Genomic DNA, 23,618 nt, shown 5'->3' with positions numbered 1-23,618 from the left:
TTATAAATAAGGCTGCTATGAACATAGTGGAGCATGTGTCCTTATTACATGTTGCAGTATTTTTTGGGGGACAATGAATTTTTAAGAGCCATGTCCACCCATCTTTATGGAGAGCTCAAAGTGTCCTCTTTCTGCCTCCCCCATTTAACTTCCACCTCCCAGTCAAGTGGGTTTTGTCTTTCTATCCAACCAAAGTTAATGTTCAGCTGTTGGTCTTGGTCATATGCCGACTAATTTTAAAATAAAAAGGCAATGCATATAATTTGCAACAACAACAAAAAAAAAAGACCTCAGAAGATGGAACAATCCCTCATGCTCATGGATGGATCAGCAGGATTAACATAGTAAAAATGGCCATCCTACCAAAAGCAGTCTACAAATTCAATGCAATCCCCATCAGAATTCTAACTTACTTCTTTACAGAGATAGAAAGAACTATTCTCAAATTTATCTGGAATAAAAAGCCCCCCAGGATAGTAATTATATTTTTATCAGCTAATTGCCACAGGATGTTTGCAGATAAATTTTACAATGTGCCTTGATGCGTGAACATTTGCTTACGTGTGACAAGGGACAGTTCTAACCTCAGCTAATGACTAAATTGTTCAGTCTATCAAAGGAATCCTTAAACAGGAGGTACTCTCTAATGGTGTTTAATTGCCCAACCCATGCCTACAGTTTAGAGTGGTCCCTCTCAGGTGCCTCCAGAATGAGTATACATTTTAAGAGATCAGTGACATAAATCTTTCTTCCTGTGTGTGTTGTCACCATTTGATGCCTGTGTAGAGTATGCAATCCAGAGGAATTATGGGATTTTTTTTTTGGTCTTGTTTTGTTTTTCTTTTCAAGACAGGGTCTTTTGTTTTATCCTTGGCTGTCCTGGAACTCACTCTGTGGGCCAGGCTGGCCTTATAGAGATCTGCCTGCTGCTGCCTCCTAAGTGCCTGGGATTAGAGGCACGCACTACCACTGCCTTGTGGATTATAGGTTCTTGTATCCTGGAACAAAGAGTTGTGTAGAGACAAACAATTGTAGCTAAAAAAATAATATTCTTTCATGGGAGGAAATGCATTAGAGCTAAGAGAGCCCTGCTTCAGAATTTTTTAAAATGTCAAGTAGTACATTTTGGTCATTTGCTCTTTAGGTCATTTGTATAATGCAAACCTTCTCTCACGTTCTCTTTTATGTAGTTCTATATACAACTTCGTGTTGAAGGCCAACTTTGGCACCACAGGGTAAACTGAGGTGGGGCGTAGAGTTTGTGACTAGGGGCCGCTACTGATAGTAGCCAGCAGGTGGCGTGGGGTGGGGCTGGCACCAAAAGCAAATGACAATTGTGGAAAAGGAAAAAAAGGGAAGATAAATCATATACACTGAGTGGATGAAGCCAGACAAACAAGCTCCAACAACTTCATATACATACATACACCTTCACACATTGGATAGATGGAGTATAGCTCCAACCAACTTCACACACACACACACACACACACACACACTCACACTCACACACACCCCACACTTGGTGTATTGAGCAAACTCCCAACAAGCTGGCTCCAACAACTTTTTCTCTCTCTTAGCCTTTTTATACCACCTAAGACAAAGTTCTCTTTATAAGAAAAAGATTACCTCATAGCCACAAGTTACATACTCTCTTAAACAATCACCACAAAAATATATTAACAGATTAAAATCATTACCTAAAAGGAAATTACAACAGGATTATTGATTGTGTATTCTTCTTTTGAAACTCATACTTAGCTAAACATATCCCATCTGTCTTTTTCTCCACAAGTTTGTTGGAACTCCAAAGCAGTAATTCTTTCGTCATTGTTTAACAAGAATTTAAGCAAGCTAGTCTGTAGTTGCAAGTTTTCCTTATGCTTGGCTGACAACAAATTGTATTCATCAAGAAACAGACCATCCTCTATCTTAGGTCTTATTTTTAAAGTCTTGTTCAGCTAAATTGGCTAATCTACTTTCCACTCTTAGAATAGAATAATTTACTCTTTCTCATAACCCTGTCTTTTCATGGTACACAGAGAAACCTATGGCCCCATCCCTAGATAACAAGATCCAGGAACCAACCTAGAATTAATGTTTTCTTTGATCATTAACTTGTCCCAAGCACATTCTTCTCTTTCAAGTACAGTTACATGCTTGTAACCCATGAAAGCTGTGTTCCTTTTCTCACTACGAGGGAAGGGGCACATTCTATTGCTATTCATCTGTGCTCACCTGAAGGTCTGCTTTCCTGTATTTCTTCTTGGTATGCTGCTGACTGCCATTTGTAAAAGCAAAACCATAAGGCCCCAAAGCCCCAGAGTACTGCTTCAGGGAACCAAAGAGAAACCAAAGGGTCAGGAATGGCATCTATGGCAGGATGTGGCTCATCTTTATAATCCCAGCACTCAGGAGGTTAAGGCAAGAAGGTCATAGCAATTCTTTGAGGCCAGCTTAGGCTACATGTTTCTAAGTCTAGCCTGGAATATAGTATGAGACCTACTCAAAACTAAACAAGCCTTTCTTCCTTTGTTTTCATTCCCTTTTTTTTGGGAAACTGGCCACAGCCTATCATGCTTTCCTTGATGCTCTGGTCATTTTCTCTGAAGGGCCCTTCCCCTTCTACCATGTAGTTGCCTACTTAACTGCATTGTAGAGTATTCATGATGTGATGAAAGGGTCACAGTTTTTCATTGCTAAATTTTCATTTCTCATGAACTCAAAAAATCTGTTAAATTTGGGATTCCTTTGGATTCAGTTTAATAATTGGCTGTATTTTGTTTTTTTTTTAAGTGTTATATATCATTCTACTTAGTTTATATAATAATGTGCTTATATTATACTACTTCTGAATCTTAAATATATTGATTACATATTATAGCTTAAGAGATATAAGCATTAATGTAGGTTGACATTAGTATAGATTTTAGTGTTTTAGAAATTTTGGAACTATAAGATAGGAAAACTGTAAGTCTTCCACAAATGCTGATGATTTTAGTAGCTAAAAACAAAGAATTTCCAAAGAAATGCCATTCTTTTATTTATCATGTGATAAACCTAGGTCCCCTCACATTTGTACATTTCTGTATTACTTTTACTAACATGTCTTCCCTCTTTCTGTAGTGTCAAGTTTAAATCTCTTAACCCTTTCATTGACAACATAGCCTGTCATATCAGATACATTATTACCTTGATGTCCTTTGTATAAATCTTAACATGCCTTTCTTATTGTTTCTGTGTTTCTTTTACGACATATCATAGTGTAGAAAGCCCCTCTGCATTCCTTTCTGTTTTTCTTTTTTGATTAATTTATTAATTTACTTTACATCCCAATTGGAGCTTCCCATCCCTCCTCTTATCCAAGTCCTTCCCTCTCCTCGTCCCTCTCCCCCCATCTTCCTCTCTCTTTCTCTTCAGAGAAGGAGAGGCCTCTCATGGATATCAACCAGCCTTGCCATTTCAAACTGCAGTAAGACTAGGCCCTTCTTGTCTTATTGAGCTTAAACAAGGCAGCACAGTTAGAGAAAAGGGGTTGAAAGGCAGGCAACAGAGTTAGAGATAGCCTTGCTCTAGTTGTTATGGGTCTGGTGTGAAGACAAAGCTGCATATCTGTTACAAATGTGAGGGGACCTAGGTTCATCACATACATGCTCTTTGGTTTGTGGTTCAGTTTCTATGATCCCCTATGAGCCTAGGTTAGGTTTTTTGTTTTTGGTTTTGGTTCTTTGGTTTTCTAAGACAGGGTTTCTCTGTGTAGCCTTGGCTGTCCTGGAACTCACTCTGTAGACCAGGCTGGCCTCGAACTCAGAAATCCTCCTGCCTCTGCCTTCCAAGTGCTGGGATTAAAGGTGTGCACCACTATTGCCTGGCGAGCCTAGGTTACTTAATTCTGTAGTTTTTCTAGTGGTGTCCTTAACCTCTCTGGCTCCTCCAATCCTTCCCCCTGGTCCATATTCCATAGTCCTCCAGATTCCCTGAGCTCCACCTATTGTTTGGCTGTGAGACTCTGTAATGTGTTTCCATCAGCTGCTGCATGAAGCCTCTCAGAGGACAGTTAGGCTATGCTCCTGTTTGCAAGTATAGGAGAATATCAGTAATAGTGTATCAGGGGTGGGTTCTCTGTCATTCCATGGGTCTTAAGTTGGGACAGTCGTTGGTTGGCCAATCCCTCAATTTCTGCTCCATCTTTATCCCTGCACATCTTGTAGGCAGACAAATTGTGGGTCAAAGATTTTGTGGGTGGGTTGGTCTGGTTACAGGAGGTGGCCATTTTAGATTCCATATCCCATATTGCTTAGGGTCACCTTCAAAGGTTCCTGGAAGTATCTCCTGTCTTAGATTTCTAGCTCATCCCAGAGATGCCCCCTTCAATGTCTATTTTATTTCCTCTTCTCAGTGAGATTCAAGCATCCTCCCTTGTTACTTAGCTTCTTTGGGTCTGTGGATTGTAGCATGATTATCTTGTATATTATGACTAATATCCACTTATGAGTACATACCATGGGTATCTTTCTGGGTCTGAGTTACCTCATTCAGAATGATATTTTCTAGTTCCCTCCATTTGCCCGCAAATTTCATAATATCCTTGTTTTTAATGGCTGCATAATAGTGTAAATGTACCACATTTTCTTTATTCATTCTTTAATTGAGGGACATCTAGTTTGCTTCCAGTTTCTGGCTATTATGTATAATGTTACTATAATGTAGTTTAGCAAGTGTCCTTGTGGTGTTGTAGAGCATCTTTTGGGTATATGCCTAGGAGTGATATAGTTGGGTTTTATTTAGGTAGATTGATTCCCAATTTTCTCAGAAACCACCAAATTGATTTCCAAAGTTGTTGTACAAGTTTGCACTCCCACTAGCAATGAAGGAGTGTTCCTCTTGCTCCACAACTTTGCCAGCATGTGCTGTCATTTGAGTTTTTAATCTTAGCCTTTCTGACAGGTGTAAGATGGATTCTCAGGGTCCTTTTGATTTGCATTTCCCTAGTGACTAGGGACAGTGAACATTTCTTTTTTTTATGTGATTCTTGGCCATTACAGATTCCTCATTGAAGAATTCTCTGTTTAGTTCTGTACCCCATTTTCAATTGGGTTATTTAGATTGTTGGTATGTATTTTCTTGAGTTCTTTCTATATTTTAATTATCAGCCTTCTGTTGGATGTAGGGTGGGTGAAGATCTTTTCCCATTCTGTAGACTGCTGTTTTCTTCTTTTGAAGATGTCCTTGGCCTTACAGAAGCTTTTAATTAAGTTTAATGAGGTCCCATCTACTAATTGTTTATCTTTGTAACTGAGCTGCTGGTGTTCTGTTCAGGAAGTCTTCTACTGTGCCTATGCTTTCAAAGCTACTCCCCACTTCCTTCTCTATCAGATTCAGTGTATCTGGTTTTATGTTGAGGTCTTTAATCCACTTGGACTTGAGTTTTATGAAGGGTGATAAATATGGATCTATTTGTATTCTTCTACATGCAAAGATCCAGTTAGACCAGCACCATTTGTTGAAGCTGCTTTTCCCCCATTGTATTGTTTCAGCTTCTTTGTCAAAAATCAAGTGTTGTAGGTGTGTGGTTTTATTTCTGGGTCTTTGATTTAATTCCATTGATCAACCTGTCTGTTTCTTTTTTATTGGTTATTTTACTTATTTACACTTCAAATGTTTCCCCCTTCCCAATTTCACCTCCACAAACCCTCTATCCTCTCCCTCTTCCCCCTGCCTCTATGAGGGTTCTCCCCATCTGCCCACCCCCTCTTGCCTCATTGCCCTAGCATTCTCCTATACTGGGGCATCAAGCCTCCACAGGACAAAGGGCTTCCCCTCCCATTGATACCAGATAAGGCAGTCCTCTGCTACATATCCAGCTAGAGCCATGGGTTCCTCCATGTGTAGTCACTGGTTGGTGGTTTAGTCCCTGGGAGCTTTGAGGGTTCTGTTTGGTTGATATTGTTGTTTATCCTATGGGGTTACAATCCCCTACAGCTCCTTCAGTCCTTCCCCTAGCTCTTCCATTGGGGTCCCTGGGCTCAGTCTGATGGTTGACTGTGATTATCTGCATCTGCATTAGTCATGTGCTGGCAGAGCCTCTTGTGACAGCTTGCTCCTGTCAGCAAGCACTTTTTGGCATTAACAATAGTGTTGGGTTTTGGTGTCTACAGATGGGATGGATTTCTAGGTGGGGCAGTCTCTGGATGGCCTTTTCTTCAGATTCTGCTCCACTCTTCTGCATCTCCTTTTGACAGGAGGAATTCTGGATTATTCTTTTTTCTTTTTTTTTTTAAAGATTTATTTATTGTTATATGTAAGTACACTGTAGCTGTCTTCAGACACACCAGAAGAGGACGTCAGATCTCATTACACATGGTTGTGAGCCACCATGTGGTTGCTTGGATTTGAACTCATGACCTTCCAAAGAGCAGTCGGTGCTCTTCCCCACTGAGCCATCTCACCAGCCCGGCAGTTTTTATTTCTATTGCTCTCTAGTACAGCTTGAGGTCAGGGATAGTGATACTGCCAGAAGTACAGGATTGCTTTAGCTACTCCAGGTTTTTTTTTTTTTCTATATGAAGTTGAATTTTGTTCTTTCAAGAACAGTAAAGAATTTTGATGGGAATTATGTTGAATGAGTGGATTGCTTTTTCACTATGTCAATTCTACCGATCCGTGAGCATGGGAAATCTTTCCATCTTCTTAGGTCGTTTTTTACTTTCTTTCTTCAGAGACTTGAAGTTCTTGTCATATAGACCTTTCACTTGCTTAGTTAGAGTTACACCAAGATACTTTATATCATTTGTGGCTATTGTGAAAATTATTGTTTTCCTAATTTCTTTCTCAGCCTGTTTGTCATTTGTATAAAGGAGGGCTACTGATTTTTTTTTTTTTTTTTTAAGTTTTGTATTCAGCTACTTTGCTGAAGGTATAGGAGTTCTCTGTAGAATTTTTGGGGTCACTTATGCATACTATTGTCTGCAAATAGTAATACTTTGACTTCGTCCTTTCCCGTTTGTATCTCCTTGATCTCCTTTAGTTGTCTGATTGCTCTAGGTAAAACGTCAAGTAGTATATTGAAGAGGTAGGGAGTGGGCAGCCTGTCTGCTTTCAGTGGAGTTGTTTTAAGTTCCCCTTGGTGTAGTTTGATGTTGGCTGTTAGCCTACTGTATACTACCTTCATTGTGCTTCGGTCTGGGCCTTGTGTCCTGACTTCTCCAAATCTTTTTTCATGAAAGGGTATTGGATTCTTTTTTCTTCCTTTACTAATTCTTTAGTATGAAATCTATGACTTTTTTTTTTTTACAGTTTTATTAATGTGTAACTGTATAATTAGTATGCCCATCACCTCACATACTTAAATTATTTGTGTGTGGTTAGAAAAAAGAATACTTGGGCTGGAGAGATGGCTCAGAGGTTAAGAGCACCAACTGCTCTTGCGAAGGTCCTGAGTTCAATTCCCAGCAACCACATGGTGGCTTACCACCATCCATAACGAGATCTGACTCCCTCTTCTGGAGTGTCTGAAGACAGCTACAGTGTACTTACATATAATACATAAATACATCTTTTAAAAAAAAGAATATTTAAAATCCTTCAGCAAAGTTGAAGTTTATAAGGTAGTACTGTCAATTTTACTAATCATGTAGCCATTAGATCTCTGGAGTTTATTCATCTAATAACTGAAAATATATACCCTCTGAATTTCCCCATTTTCTTCATTCTTGGTAAACCAACTTTGTACCGTTTCTGTTAATTTGACTTTTACATTATGTAAGCGTATGTCTGTCTTTTTTCATTTGGTTTATTTCATTTAGCATAATATTTTCCACATATTAGTGTACATTTTTACAAAGTTAAATATTAATGTATAAAAATGGTACTAATAAGTGGACTTTGTTTCTGCAACTTTGGTTTATTTTGATGGACTGTAGGGTTTCTTAATTTAAGAATTAATGGTATTCTTTATTTTCTCTGGATCTCTTTTTTTATATCTTGTAGAGCTTAGTTACATTTTTTATGCATATTGAAAACAAAACTCAGGGCCATGGATAACCAAGCCCTCTACTGCTGAGCCACACTCCCAGCCCCTGAGTTTCTCATTTGTTTACAGGTCATCTCCCTTATTTCATTGACCTGTTTGTTTCCTTTTCTTTCTTTCTTTTTGTTCATTCTAGGTCCAGTTTTTCATTAAAGTCAAAAATAAAGGAGACTCTTTCCTCATTGCCTAAATATATCTCTATAGAATTAGCAGGCACACTTGACTTATTTAGGTCTTCCAGGAAAGTACTGAATGAACACAGTACTGTTAAGGTACATTCCCTGCAGAAGACAGAGACCTAATCTCTATTTAAGATCATTTGTTCAGATGGTAGCTAAACACATCCTGTGGCTTAATTCATTAATGGTATAGCTTGCTACAGCCTTTAATTGGGTTCATATAATCTCCTTTAGCTTTAGATATAGCAGGAAGCTTCTTTGTTTAGTAAGAGGATGTCCTGGGTCTCACAGATATAAATCTGATGCCAAATTACTCGTGAATGGGCCTCCTCCCCTGTCAGCCCTGTCTCGATTGGCATTGTGGATCACCCTCACAGCAGCCATGCCCTGCTGCTCAGCTCTTGTTTCCTATTGTGGTGAATTATTATTTTGATTTTTTATTTAAACTTAAAAAATCTTCCTTTACTTGTATTGGTTATTAGCATGTTATTTTATAACTTCAGTTGTGTCATTTTCACTTTTGTATGTGTTCCTTGGGGCTTTCCATTTCTGTCTTCCCATTTGAATGTAAAGTTATCAGCTCCAGTCTCACCTACGTGGTTTCAGGAGAACACCATCATCACCAAAGAGTGTACTGGGGCCATGAATCCATCCCTTCAGATCTTTTAGTCTAGTTATGAGCCATTTTGCAGTACAGAAAATGGTAAAGGTACAAGTGATTCTAAAAAATTATCTCAGCAGGAGTTTTTCAATGGTATGATTTTTTTTAGAAGAAACAAACTTAATATTTTAAAATCTGCTAAAAATAACAAAACGAAACAAAACGAAACAAAAAAAAAAAAAAAAAAAAAACCAATGTTTTCCAGGTAGCATAGGAAATTGCTTTTAGGAAAACAAAATCAAATATGTTTACATTAAGGTAGCCCAGTTACACCATTTTATACTATCACTGTACAAAGTTATCTGAACAGTTAGCTGTGTTTCTCTTTATGTTTTAATGATTCTAGTATTTGAGTTTAGAGCATTGAAAAATGGAGCAGGTGACATCAAAGATAATGTGGCTGCTGTGATTTTTGGTTCTAGGCAGTATGAAACCGTGGTCCCGCTGGAAGATTCTATTGTGACTGAAGTTACAACAACTCTACAAGAATGGGCCAGTCTGTGGAAACAACTATATGTGGTAAGTAGTTGATTACAGTTTAATAGAACAGTAAAGTTCTGCTATACCAAGAGAAAGAAAGTCTGCAATGGTGCCATTTCTGCAGTTTCTAAATGAATGTTCTGATTATCATTGGAATAATTGAAATCATTGAATTTTTTGAACCAAATCAGAACACATTTTTTATATATCAATACATACAATTAGATTAATATATAATCTAATCTGATGATTAAAATATAAGTTCTATAACTAGGAATCTTAGCTGTCTTACAAGTTGCATGTCAGTATATGCTTTTAGGTGTTTACTGAATGAATACAAAAAAACTTGAGAATTCATTAACTTTATTGTTTATCATCTTAATAGTGGTTTAGACCAACCAATTAATCGTTTCTTGCAACCATTAAAAGAACATATATTCCATAATACTGTTACTCTGGCAGTTAAATGAAAAATTATTAGAAACCTGTGTTAGTTACTTGTCATTTCTGTGATGAGGCAAAGGAAGGGGGGGTGGGAGGGGGAGGGAGGGAGGAAAGAAAGGAAGATTTTAAAAAGGAAGATTTATCCTGGGTGGTGGTTTTAGCACTTCCAGTTCATAGTCCTCTTTCCTCTATTGCTTCTGGGCCTGAGCATAATACTGCCTCCTCGAAGAAAGAGTATAGTGGAAGAAAATGGCAGATTGCAGGCAAAAAGAAACACACAGGAAGATGCCAAAACAAGATATATCATCCAAAAGTGCTCCTCATTGGCTTACTTCTTTAGTTTTTTCCTACCCTCTACTTCATGAGTCCATCGGTGGATAACCTGCTTATTGGATCACAGCTTATCAGGGTCCTCTTACCTCTCAGTGAATGGATCCACCAGCAGTGAACCTTAGCCTTTAGGGATAACAAAATCCAACAAAGAGAAACAATAATAAAACCCTTTAGAAACAGAGGAGAGAATGATAAGATATACAGATAATTATATACCAAAAATAAGCAACAGAATTTGAATTCTGATAAAGATGAGCTAAACACAAGCCATTTTAGGTTTGAATTCTAGGCCAGATGGTGTAAGCACACTTGTCTTTAGCATTGTTTTGGCAGTGCTGATTGTTGTGTCTACCAGCTATGTTTATAGTTAACCTTTCCTCCAAATCCTTGCTAGTATTTTGTCATTATTTGCTGATGATAGCATTGCAACAGAGAATTCTGGAGAGAACAAATAAATCATATACCAAAAGACTCCAGACAAGAGGGTAAAGAAGGGAAGGGATTTGCTGGGGGCAGTAAAAGCATAATTCACAAAGAACAACTTGACAGTAGACAGTAAAACCTAAAAATTTCACTCTGTGGACCACCCTGGCAATGAAAAGATAAAACTATATAGACTAGAAAAAATTTCAAATCACACATTCCTAAACAGAGATACATTTAAAATATATAAAACATTCTCTAAGCTGAAAAGTAATGAGATTATTCAAGTATATGATGGGCAAAAACTAACAGACTTTTTAGCAGTGCATGTAGATAGCCAGTAATCCCATGAATATTTTCCTTTTCATTAATCATTAGATAAGGCAAAGCAAGGCTGCATTAAAATGCAGCAAATATACACCTATTTGAAACAGTGAAATAAAAAATACTGCTAATACCAAGTCATGACAGAAATGTAGATCAGTTTCTCTTCTGTATTGCTGATGAAAATGTAAAATGATATAGCTATTTGAAAAATTTTTTTATTTTCTTGTAAAATCAACATGGACTTAATATGTGATCCAGCTTTGTGTATTTACCCTAGAGAAGTAAAACAAATTAAGTTAAAAAATTAAAATTAAGTTAAAAATTAAACAAATTTTTTACATAGAAACTAATTCATGACTGTTCATAAAATCCTTTTTTAAAAGCACAAAACTGGTAAAACACCAAATATTTTACAGTGAGAAATAAATGCCCTATCTTAGCAATATTGATGACCAGCCACAATTAGGTTGTTTTAGGAAAAGGGAGAAAGATAACTTTATGATTTCAAATGATCTTAAGAGTGTTTTATTTGTCTGTTTTGATTTATACAGTAGCAAACGAAAAGAAATAAAAAAGAAATTAGTGAATGGTACTTTATGGCAAACTGGATTGATCTCAAGGGTATTATGTTGTATAAAAATTGTAAGAATGTAGAGTTGAATATACTGTGATTCTGCTTATATAACATCCTCACAGTAAGGAAATCCAGTGGTTAATTGGGGTTGAGGTGTGACAACATGCAGAGGCAATACAAGGTACAATCAGTGGATTAGTTACGTTTATAGAATTCTTTATTCTTTATTTACTAACATGATAGTTAATAGCAGAGCAGTTCTATCACTGTATATGGCTTTTCTGTATATAGAAATAAATGAACATGATAAAATGGGTTTCATTCATATAAGGTTACTTGGATAATGTTATATATATGACTATATATGAATTATAAAAGAAAAACTTCATCTCTCAGAGATATCAAAGCCACAATCTTCCTGTTCAGAATTCTTATTTTTATATAATGATTATCTAAGATATTTCATTTCTAGAAAATATATGATTATGTTTTTATGTCAGAATAAGTTTGTCGGCTAGGTGTGATGGCACACACCTTTAATCCCAGCATTCTGGAGGCAGAGGCAGGAAGATCTCAGAGTTTGAGGCCAGTCTGATCTACAGAGCAAGTTTCAGGACAGCTGGTGATACATAGAGAAACCCTGTCTTAAAACACCCCCCCCCCCAGAAAAACCCTAAAAGCAAAACAAAACACAAGAGTGTCCAATTTTAAGCAGATATTTATGTATTTATGTTTCAAATACATTTTTAAGCTATGTGCTCCAGCTTTTGGGAGACAGAGGCAGAGAGGCAGAGAGGGAGGCAGAGAGGCAGAGAGGTAGAGGCAGGCTTATCTCTGAGTTGCAGGCAGCCTGGTCTCCATAGTGGCTCCAGGTAAAACAAAGGAAAAAAACACGAAAAATATAAGCTCATTTGAAACCACACACAAAGATTATCTGTCTCCTGATTTCTAAAACAATCTGATTATTGCTAATCATCAATATTACTAGACCAAAGCATTCATTTCCCAGAATCACTTATATTCTTAACTTTAAAGACTTAACATAGTCCATGCCAGGTTTTGAAGCTACTCCTATTAACATTTCTATGCAAGATTTGCTAAGAAGCTGAAGTATTTCTGTTTATTGCTAAACCAATTAACTGAAATCTGTAGTATAAAAAACTTAACAAATGTAGATTCATATAATGTTTGTATATTTTAAATAGATTTTTTCTGACTCACAGCATTTAGGTCTTTATTGATTTGTTTGTTCATATACATGTGTGTTATGTTTAGTTAGGGTCTTACTGTCTATCCCAGGCTGTGCTGTAGCTCAGTAAGTAGCACTGCTTGGTTCTGAACCTCTGATTATTCTGCCTTCGTCTTGTAAGTGCTGGGATATAGGAACAATTCTTGTGTCATTGGTTTCAAGCATGATCTTCTCATGGGGACTATTATCTATAAGCTAACAAAGTTCAGAGTTTCTGAGGTTAGGATTTTAAATGAGCAATTGGAATGACATTTAGTGGGTCTATTACCACTTTGACACCTTGATTTCCAACCCATGTATTTTGACTGGAGCAGAGTATAGTTTCATGATCACTCAATTACCATTCAGTCTGCATGCATAATCTCATTGCCCCAGTTTCTTGATCAGTTGTAATCGTCCATGTATTACATGAATATTGGGATAAGTATTATGTGAGTTATGAATAGTGATGTTGGAGAAGTGATTGCAGAGAAAGACAAATCTATAGAATATATGCCTGTTCAGTAAGGTTGGATCTGTACTCCTCACCACAAAATATCAAATGTAATCTATCTCTTACCACATTTTCAAGAGAAATAATGTTATACCAAGGACGTAGTGCTGGTTTTTACTGTCAGTTGATTTCGTACCCATCACTAGCATTAGCCATTCCACCTTTAATAAGGAGAAATCAGTATTGATTTCCCCTCTCCCTGCCTCCCTAGCCACCTTGCTGTGGGCTTATTGAGCAAGCACTAGGACAGCTAAGGAGAAAAAGATTATTCATTTTCCCAGGGTGTGTCATTGCCTACAAGTCATGTGATAATCCTAGTTGGACTTTGAATTTCTTCAGGTTAATGTTCAAGTGAAGTTAATATAGATCCATGTGTATTCTTTTTCCCCATATTTTCTTTACTGCTCTTTATGCCTTCCTACAAGTCTCTTTACTGTCCAGCTACACTTTTAAAAGTTCTCATGATCAGTGTCTGTGTGTGTTTCTGGTTATCATTCATATTAAATACAGTAAATGACCCAAATATGTCACTCAAGCTTCTGTTCACCATGAGGGCATTTCTCATCATTCTCCTGTAGACTGCTCCTTCAAGTGAGCTATAGTATGCTTCAACATTTTCATTTTGGGTTGGTATAAACATTCTGTGGAGACCCATCTGTTTGTTTGTGTGACAGGATTCAGTATTTTTCTCAGTTAACTGGATGTTCCTGGGGAACATCCTGGGAAGCCATAGGCTTGGAATGAGGGAGAGAAAGCAGTGAAGCTGCTGATTAACTTACTGTTTTCAGCTCGCTAGGTCCTCTGGACCCGCCAAAGCTTGGTCTCTATATGATGACATGCTGATTATTTTCAAGGCCAACATTTTGTACTGGACATGTAGCTCAGTAGCTAACCCACCAGTTCACATACTTGGAACTCCTGCCTAGATCTCCACAATGTTTTTGACTCTTTATCAAATATGCGATTTTTTTTTTTTTTAGTCATGGTCTCTCTGTATAGTCCTGGTAGTCCTAGTATTCTTTATATAAACCAGGCTGGCCTCACACTCAATAGAATTATCTATCTCTGCCTCCCAAGTGCTGGGGTTAAAGGTGTATGCCACTATGCCCAGCTGCGGTACTACTCAGAATTGTAAAACATTAGCTTTGAACCAGTTACAACCTGTGAATAGGCCCACCACTAAAATACAGTAATAATCAGTTTAAAGAAGGGAGGGAGTAAAGTTGAAAAGATGGTTTGGCTTTGTCCTAAGGCATCAGTGTCTGAGCATAGGCATGGAAAGGAAGGAGAGTAAGACTGGTGATTAGAATTCGAGAAAAAGAAAAAGAAATGAAAAAAGAAGGGAAGAACAGTACAAAGAAGGGAAGAACAGTACAACAAAGGGAAGAAAGAAGTAAGGCAGCTTCAGCTAATGGTGGAATGAAGGAAAAAAAGTAGCAAAATGCAGTCAAACCTAAGACAGACCTGTGCCTTAGAGGCTGAAGAAGGGGTACCCCCAATCCAGGACTGTCTGTACTTCAAAAAATCCCGTAAGTGGGAGATAGGAGAATAGGACAGGACTAAGTTTATCCAGTAAGTTAAAATGATATACTAAGGGAAGTATAGAGGCAAAGGAGATAGTTTTAGCAGGGAATATGGAGTCCCTGACTGGTGCCCAGGAGCTAGCCTTGCTTCTGAGTGGTCTCTCTGGGTTCTGTTCCTGCTTCTGTGCTGTTCTTTGCTGAGGTGAGGTACATGTGCTGTTCTGCCTTTGTATAGCCCAGTGTGTGGGCAGGCTCTGAGTGCTGGTCTTGTTGCTATAGAGGCCGTTAGCTGGGTGGCTTGTAGGTGTGCTGCTTTTACTTGTATGAACCCTTCTAAACTATGGCCTAGGCTAGATTTGCACTGTGCAAAACAACACTACAAATTTCTGATTAAGTTTTTTCCTTCTATGTAGAGAACTGTAGGCCAAATCTCACTTATTTTTGCCCATGACATCTGTTCTGGGTTTCCAGAGTGAGTGCTGAAGTTAAAATTTCTTTGTCTCTAGAACTATGTAGTTGCTGACTCAGCAGGTAAGAGTTGTTTCCACTTACAGGCTGAACGCTGAGAGGATTTTCCCAGGACCTTCTCTCCCTCCACCATGCCTCTGACAGCTTTTTAGTCACTGTCCCCACCCCACCCCCCACCCCCCTGAATTATATATCACTGAAAGTACAGTGTGGATTTCTCTGAGGCTCCAACTTTCTCAAAAGTAGTTCTGATCCTCTGCAGTTGCTCTTGCCTTGGCCCCAGGAGGAGAGCATTTTCTAGTCAGGGTTTAGGGTTTTGGAAAGAGTTTGGATGCTTCTGTTCTGTTTTCTAAAGTTTCCTTTCTTTGTTTTCCTGATGTCACCCACCTCACAGGTTGACTCTTCTCCAGCTGTCCCCATGTATGTCCCATACACGCTAGCAGAAGGCTGGGATACATCATCCTTCACATTTGTGTCTTTAAAAATAATTCTGGATTCCACATGAGAAGAAGCATGCAGTATTTTTATATTTTGTAATGTAACCTATAGTTCCATCTAGTTTTCTGGTATGTTTGTTGGTTTATTTTATGTATATGGATCTTTTGTTTGCATATATGTCTGCATACCATAATAGCATTGGATACCATTATAGACAGTTGTGAGCTACCATGTGGTTGCTGGGAATTTAAGTCAGGACCTCTGGAAGAGCAGCCAGTTCTCTTAACTGCTGAGTTATCTCTCCAGCCGCCAAATATTCTTTTTTTTTTTTAAGTTTTTTTTTTTAAGTTTTTTTTTTTTTTAAGTTTTTTTTTCCCCCCCTCCAAGACAAGGTTTCTCAGTGTAACAGCCCTGGCTGTCCTGGAAAATGCTTTGTAGACCAGGCTGGCCTTGAACTCACAGATATCTGCCTGCTAGGATTAAAGGCATATTCCATCTGGCTTTCTGAAAATGTTATAATTCCTTTCTCTCTGATGTCTTATTAGAGTGTCATTGTGTATTTGTACATATGTGTGTATCTATATACCACATTTTCTTTATCCATCTAATGGTGGGTTTCTAGGCTGCTGATGCTATAACTTGGCTATTGTGAGTAGCATTATGATAAACATAGTTGTAGAGGTATCTTTGTTGTATGATACTTCAGATTGTTTTGAGTAACTACCTAGAAATTGTATAGTTGGGTCATATAGTGCTATTTTTAGCTTTGTGAGGAACCTACATATTGATATCCTATACTAATAGCCAAACACTTTTGGTCTTCATGAAATATGTAAAAGTTTTTGTGTGGCTCCTGTGCATTGGATGTTTGTATTTTGCATGAAAGAGAAAGCTTATGTAAACTATAAAAAGATGTTTTTAATAATATTTTGAGACAGAGTCTCATTGTGTAGACTTGGCTATCTTATAACTCATTATGCAGACCAGGGTCGCCTTGAACTCACAGGAATCAGCTTTTGCCTCCTAAGTTCTGGGATTAAAGGCATGTACCACCATGTTGGGTTTGAAATGTGGACTATTTGCTGAGTCTTAAGATTTGTTCTTGGGAGCTCATTTGTTTCATATGCTTTATTTTGTTACAGATTACTTCAAAAATCATGACATTGTCATATATGAAGGGCCAAGTTAAATAACATGTGGATACATACAGATGCTCTTTACAATCATTTATATATCTTGTGCATTTTAAAAAGAAGCTGAATTTACTAGAAATTAATTCATCAATTCTTTTGCTATCCCTAAGAGAGGTGACCATCTTCTATCCTTAGCAAGGGAGCTAGCATGCAGCTTTATGCAGAGAAGTTTAATATTGTTCCTTTGGTCATTTGCACAGGTAGAATTTTGTGTTCATGATCTTAATAATATGAACACTAGTTTGTCTGTATTAGCAGAATGGCTTTTGTATTCTAATAAAATACCTAGATTTTTGCTTTGGGTAACAGTCAATCCTAGATTAACTGGACCTACATTTTTTTAATTTATTGTGTGTATGCATGTGTGCATTTGGATACATCAATGCTATTGTGTGTGTGTCAGAGGACAACTTACAGGAGTTAGTTCTTTGCTTCTACTATGTAGGTCCTAGAAATCCCACTCAAGGTTATCAGGCATGATGGCAAGGTCTCTTAGTACATAGGATTCAAACAAATAAATAAATCCCCCCACATAGTAAAGAAATCCAAATTATTTTTCATGTTTTTTGAATGTACATGTTACTACAGACATTTATATTTATATATTATTAAATTTTTTGGGGTTAGAAATTTATTTATATTTAATCTGTTTGTATCTGTCTCTGTCTCTGTCTCTGTGTCTGTCTGTCTCTGTCTGTGTCTGTCTGTCTGTCACATATTAGATCCTAGCTAGTTTCCCCTTCCCCTTCCCCTTCCATCCTCTCTCTTCCCACATTCCCCGATTCACTTCTCCTTTCCTTCAAAAAGGGGCAAGCCTCCCAGGGATATTAACCAAACATAGCATATTATATTGCAATAAGACTAGGCACATCTCTTCATATTAAGGCTTGACGAGGTAACCCAATAGGAGAATAGGGTTCTAAAAGCAAGCAAGAGTCAGAGGCAGCCTCGGCTCTCATTGTTCGATGTCCCAGAAGAACACCAAGTTATACAACTGTAAAATATATGCAAAAGACTTGAGCCCCTACAAACTGGCTAGTTGTTTCTGTGGACCATTTTCTTCCATTGTCCTTGACCTCTCCAGCTCCTGTTCTTCTTCCCCTCTCTCTCTCCTAGTGGATTCCCTGAGCTCCCCTTATGTTTGGCTGTGAGTCTCTGCATCTGCTCTGAACAGTAGGTGGTTGAAGGCTCTCTGTTGATGATTATGCTAGGCTCTAGCCTATAAGTATAGCAGAGTATCATTGGGAACATTCCATTGACTTCTAAAATGTATTTTAAATTTTACTTATTTATTTATATATCTGTTTGTTTGCTTGTTGGTTTGTTTTGCTTGTCCTGTTTGTTTCTATTCTAGATGTCTGGGCTATCCAGCCTCTGGTTCCTGGCTCTCCAGGCAGTGTTAGGCATGGGATCCCTCTTGTGGCAATGGTCTCAAACTGGACCAGTTAGTTGTTGGTTGGCCACTTGCACAGTTCTGTGGCACCTTTACCCCAGCACATCTTGCAGACAGGACAAATTTGTAGGTCTAAGATTTTGTGGCTGCATTGATGTCCCAATTCCTCCAACTGGAAGTCTTGCCTGGCTGTAGAAGATAGATAATTCAGGCCCTGTACCCCTATTGCTATAAGTTTTTGCTAGGGTCAAAAGATTCATGGGAGTTTCCATTGCACTAGTTTTCTATCTTGCACTACCAATTCTAGTAGTCTCCTTTTACCCTCTCTGTCCACCTCCCGACCTGTTCTCTCCTATTTCCATCCTCACCCACCCCCAGTCCACCCATGAAATCTATTCTATTTCCTTTCCCAGGGAGATTTCCCCCTTTGAGCCCTCCTTGTTACGTAGCCTCTCTGAGTTTATGGACTGTAGCATGATTATCTTTTACTTTGCAGCTAGTATTCACTTATAAGTGAGTACATTCAATGTTTGTCTTTTCTGCATCTAGGTTACTTCACTCAGTATGATTTTTTTCTAGTTCTATCCATTTGCCTGCAAAACTCATTATGTCATTCTTATAAACACCTGAGTAATACTCCACTGTGTAAAATGTATCACATTTTCTTTATCAATTCTTTGATTGAAGGATATTTAAGTTATCTTTAGTTTCTGTTTATTATGAATAAAGCTGCTATGAACATAGTTGAACAACTATCTTTGTGGTAGGGTGGAATTATCTTTGGGTATATGCCCAGGAGTAGAATCACTAGGTCTTGAGGTAAATTGATTCCTAATTTTCTGAGAAGCTGCCATATTGGTTTCCAAAGTGGCTGTATAACTTTTTACTCCCACCAGCAATAAAGGAGCGTTCCCCTTGCCCCACATCCTCACCAGCACAAGCTGTTACTTGAGTTTAGCCGTTCTGACAGGTATATGATGGAATCCCTGAGTTGTTTTGATTTGCATTTCCATGACAGCTAAAGAAGTTGAACACTTAAAAAATATTTTTAAATTAATTAATTATTTTTATGTATATTGGTATTCTGCCTGCACTTATGTCTATGTGAATGTATTGGATCCCATGGAACTAGAATTACAGACAGCCGCCACGGTTGGCTGGGAATTGAACTGGGGTCCTTTGGAAGAAAAACCAGTGCTCTTAACCACTAAGCCATCTCTTCAGCCCCTTGAACATTTCTTTAAATGTTTCTCACCATTGAGATTTCTATGTTGAGAATTCTTTGTTTAAATCCCCTGTTCTGTTTTTTTTTGGTTTGTCCAGACATGCTTTTTCTGTGTAGCCTTCACTGTTCTGGAACTCACTCTGTAGACCATGCCAGCCACAAACTCACAGAGATCTGCCTGCTTCTGCCTCCCTCCTGAGTGATGGAATAAAAGGTGTACACCGTCACTGCTCTGTCTCTACTCCATTTTGTTGATGCCTAGTTTTTTGAGTTCTTTATCTGTTTTGGGTATTAGACCTACCAGATGTGGAATTGGTGAAACACTTTTCCCTTTCTGTAGGCTACTATTTTGTCTTATTGATGGTGTCTTTGGCCTTGCAGAAACTTTTGCATTCCACGAAGTCCCATGAATTAGTCTTAGTGCCTATGCTTTTGGTGTTTTATTCAGGAAGTTATCTCCTGCGTCAGTTCATTCAAGTCTGTTCCTCACTTTTTCTTCCATCAGGTTCAGTGTGTCTGGTTTTATATTGAGAACTTTGATCCACTTGGACTTGATCTTTGTGCAGGGTGATAGATATGGATCTATTTGGATTCTTCCACATGCAGACATCCTGTTTGCACTCTCACATAGTCTGTTCTTCTTTATGAAAAACTAAGTATCCATAGGTGTGTGGATTTATGTCTGGATCTTTGATTCATTCCATTGATCAGCCTGTTTGTTTTTAATCCAATACCATGTGTTTTTTTCTTATTGTAGCTCTAATTCAGCTTGAAATTAGGGATAGTGATGCCTCTGGAAGTTCTTTTCCAAAACTTCTACCACAGAATTCCTACAGCTGATAATAAACACCTTGAGAAAAGAATCTGGATACAAGATTAAGTAAAGAAATCTGTAGTCCTCCTATATATAAATGACAGATGGGCTGAGAAAGAAGTCAGGGAAACAACACCCTTCTCAGTAGCCACAAATAATATAAAATATCCAAGGTAACTCTAATCAAGCAAGTGAAAGACTTTTATGACAAAAACTTCAAGTCTTTTAAGAAAGAAATTGAAGAAGTTATCAGACGATGGAAAGATCTCTCATGCTCATGGATCAGTAGGACTAACATAGTAAAAATGTCCATCATATTAAAAAAAATGATAATTTTTAAAAAATACATGTACACCCAGAAAATATGTCACAATGGTTTTTTTTTTTCATGCAGTCGCCAACTTTATTCAGAGGATCAGACAATTTATACTCTGAGAGTTAAGAAGAGTCACTTAGAAAAGTGTACAATCAAGGACAAGCCACATAGCAAAAACGTGTTTTTTTGTAGAGGCATATAAGCAAATAATAGCCAACCATAATAAGTGGTTTAAAGGGAGCTCACTCCTATCTGCTGCATCTGGGGGGGGCATGAAAGCACACTCCAAGAGCAAGTCTGTGCTTTTGAAGAAACTGAGGTCACAAGACTCTTGGTCTTGTTTTCTTGGAGTTTTCTTACAAGTACTCAAAATCATTCTTGGATTGTGTTTTGATACCTCATTATTTATTTTTAATTAATTAATTATTTTGAGACCGTTTCTCTTTGTAGCCCTGGCTGTCTTGGAACTTGCTCTGTAGACCACACTGTCCTTGAACTTAGAGATCCACCTGTTTCTGCCTTGTAAGTGCTGGGATTAAAGGCATGCACTACAACTACCTGGCTGACTCTCTTAAGAATTTTTTAATAGCAGAATATCCAGAGTGGTTTTGATTTGAGATGTTGCAGATAAATCTAATTGGTGGTGTGTGAGTATTCCATAAGCAAGCAAATTATAAACATAATGAATAATATTCGATTGAATAAAGTATTATGTCTTATACTCTGGCATTAAGTACAGGGATCAACTATGCCCAGTACTATTAGCTACATTATTACATTGATCTGAAATATCCTGACAATATCTTCAAAAGCCTATGTTTGACTTTAATAGGAAAACAAATGTTATGTCCTTTACAGATAGGAATTGATTTAAATCCCAAGGAAAAAGTAAATGCAGTTCCTTCAGATGAGTGCGTGAGCCTGTTACAACCCCACAGCCCAGTCACAAGCAGAAGGTGACTCCTCCCTTGATGCACAAGGCCTTAACTTGGCCCCAGATGGGCAGACCTGACTTGTGATGATACGCTCAATATCTCCTTTTGTCCATTAGCTGGAGGTTTGCTGTGTTTCTGGTGACTTTCCCTGTCTCCATGCCCATTTCCATTAATGGTCTGGGGCTGGAGAAGCTGAGGGAACCATGTTTCAGTGGATCCATCAGCCCCTTCCAAATTTTCTTTCAGTCTGTAGTCCAACTCCCAACAATGGTCAGCAGCAGCTGTGAGTGGAAGTCCAAGGATCTAGCAGTTGCTCAGTCCCACAAAGCAAGCAGGTCAAGAAGAGCAATATGTCACAATGTTACTTGTGGCTTCTAACTCAACTATCACTTGTTTGATATTAAGAGAACTGCTCTTTTGCTATAGACAAATGAATTTGTAATCCTGAGTGTTTGGGGAGTGAAATATCAAAGGTATCTTATAGTACAACACTTCTACGTTATATTTTCTATTAAGTTTCCATTGTGTTGCATTTGCTCTAAATTGTAAACTGATTCCTATGTAATCTGATTTATAGGCTTATGTTGGCAATGCTACTTCTTCATGAAACTGCAATTGGGTCATTAAGTAATTTTTTTTACCCTAAATACAATTTTAAATATTTTTAATTTTATCATCCAGATCAGCTACCTTATTTGAAGAATTTTCAAGAGCAATTTAATAATGATGGCACAGACAGGCAGTGGTGGTACACACCTTTAATCACAGCATTCAGGAAGCAAAGACTGGTTGATCTCTGTGAGGCCAGCCTGGCTTATGGAATGAGTTCCAGGAAGGCCAGGCCTACACAGAGAAATTCTGTCTTAAAAAAGAAAAAGTAATGGGGCTGGTGAGATGGCACAGCAGGAAGAGCACTAATTGCTCTTCCAAAGGTCCTGAGTTTGGATCCCAGCAACCACATGGTGGCTCACAACCACCCGTAATGAGTTCTGATGCCCTCTTCTGGTGCATCTGAAGACAGCTACAGTGTACTCATATACATAAACTAAATAATAAAAATAAATAAATCTTTTAAAAAAAAAGAAAAAAGAAAAAGTAAACAAACAAACAACAGAATGATGGCCCATGACCGTTATGCCAGCACTGCAGAGCCCACAACAGGAGAATCAGGACCATGACCGTTATGCCAGCACTGCAGAGCCCACGGCAGGAGAATCAGGACCTTGACCATTATACCAGCACTGCAGAGCCCACGGCAGGAGAATCAGGACCTTGACCATTATGCCAGCATTGCAGAGCCCACGGCAGGAGAATCAGGACCTTGAAGCCACCTAAGCTACACAAGAAATTGGAAACAAGTTTGGGCAACATGTTGAATGTTTTAAAAAATTGTTTCCTTCTTTGTGTGTGTGTGTGTGTGTGTGTGTGTGTGTGTGTGTGTGAAGTTGTTAATGTTTTCAAAAAAGACTTGTTCAAAACTGGCATTTGAGGTCAGGAGAAAGGGCTGAGCAGTTAAGAGCATGCACTGCTTTTATTAAGAATGGGAATTTGGTTCTTAGCATCTACACAGGACTGCTTAGCAACCACTCCAGTTACAGGGGGATCTCATACTCTTTTTCTGGCTTCTTTGGAGACTGCACTCAGGTACTTACACTCACATACACACACAATTAAAAAGATAAAATCTTCAAAATAAAAAAAAATCAACAAAATGGCATTTGACCATCTTTATGTATCACTGTTAAGTTGGCCATATGAATTCATACCATGAAGGAATATTTGAGTTCATGCTGAAACATGTGTGTTCATGTATTATATGTGGCCTGGTGTCTTGCTATGGTAACTTTAAATGACTTTTCCTCCAATTTTCTGCTAATCAGATACCGCAGGAGCTTCAGGAGTTGCCACCTCTCCTGGTTTGTTACAGTCTGGCTCATGTTGGGATTGTCTGCACTAACAAATTTGTAACTAGTATGCCAGCTAGGATTGTCTATCTTTGGACTAATTAATAGGTCACTCCATGTGTGATTTAAGTATTTTTCAAATATTCTTTTGGTAATTTTTTTAGTTTTATCTGGGATAGTCAAGACCTTAGATATATGTAGTTTGTGAAATTCAGAT

At 38.0% G+C, this 23,618-nt stretch overlaps 1 protein-coding gene across 8 annotated transcripts in view; it reads left to right on the top strand.

Moving 5' to 3' along the window:
• Dock3 (dedicator of cytokinesis 3) overlaps positions 1-23,618 on the top strand; it is a 299,780-nt gene that overhangs the window by 88,184 nt on the left and 187,978 nt on the right. For 7 of the 8 annotated variants that reach the window (XM_031343655.1, XM_031343658.1, XM_031343657.1 and 4 more), the window contains one exon: positions 9,292-9,388. In XM_031343655.1, coding sequence (XP_031199515.1) covers positions 9,292-9,388 — 97 coding nt within the window. Of the gene's footprint in view, positions 1-9,291; positions 9,389-23,618 lie in introns of those variants that run through there. The other variant, XM_031343662.1, reaches the window with a different exon arrangement.

This window comes from Mastomys coucha, unplaced genomic scaffold (genome assembly GCF_008632895.1).
Source record: "Mastomys coucha isolate ucsf_1 unplaced genomic scaffold, UCSF_Mcou_1 pScaffold23, whole genome shotgun sequence".
In the NCBI taxonomy this organism is placed as follows: Eukaryota; Metazoa; Chordata; class Mammalia; order Rodentia; family Muridae; genus Mastomys; species Mastomys coucha.
This window is presented reverse-complemented; position numbering and strand designations above follow the sequence as displayed.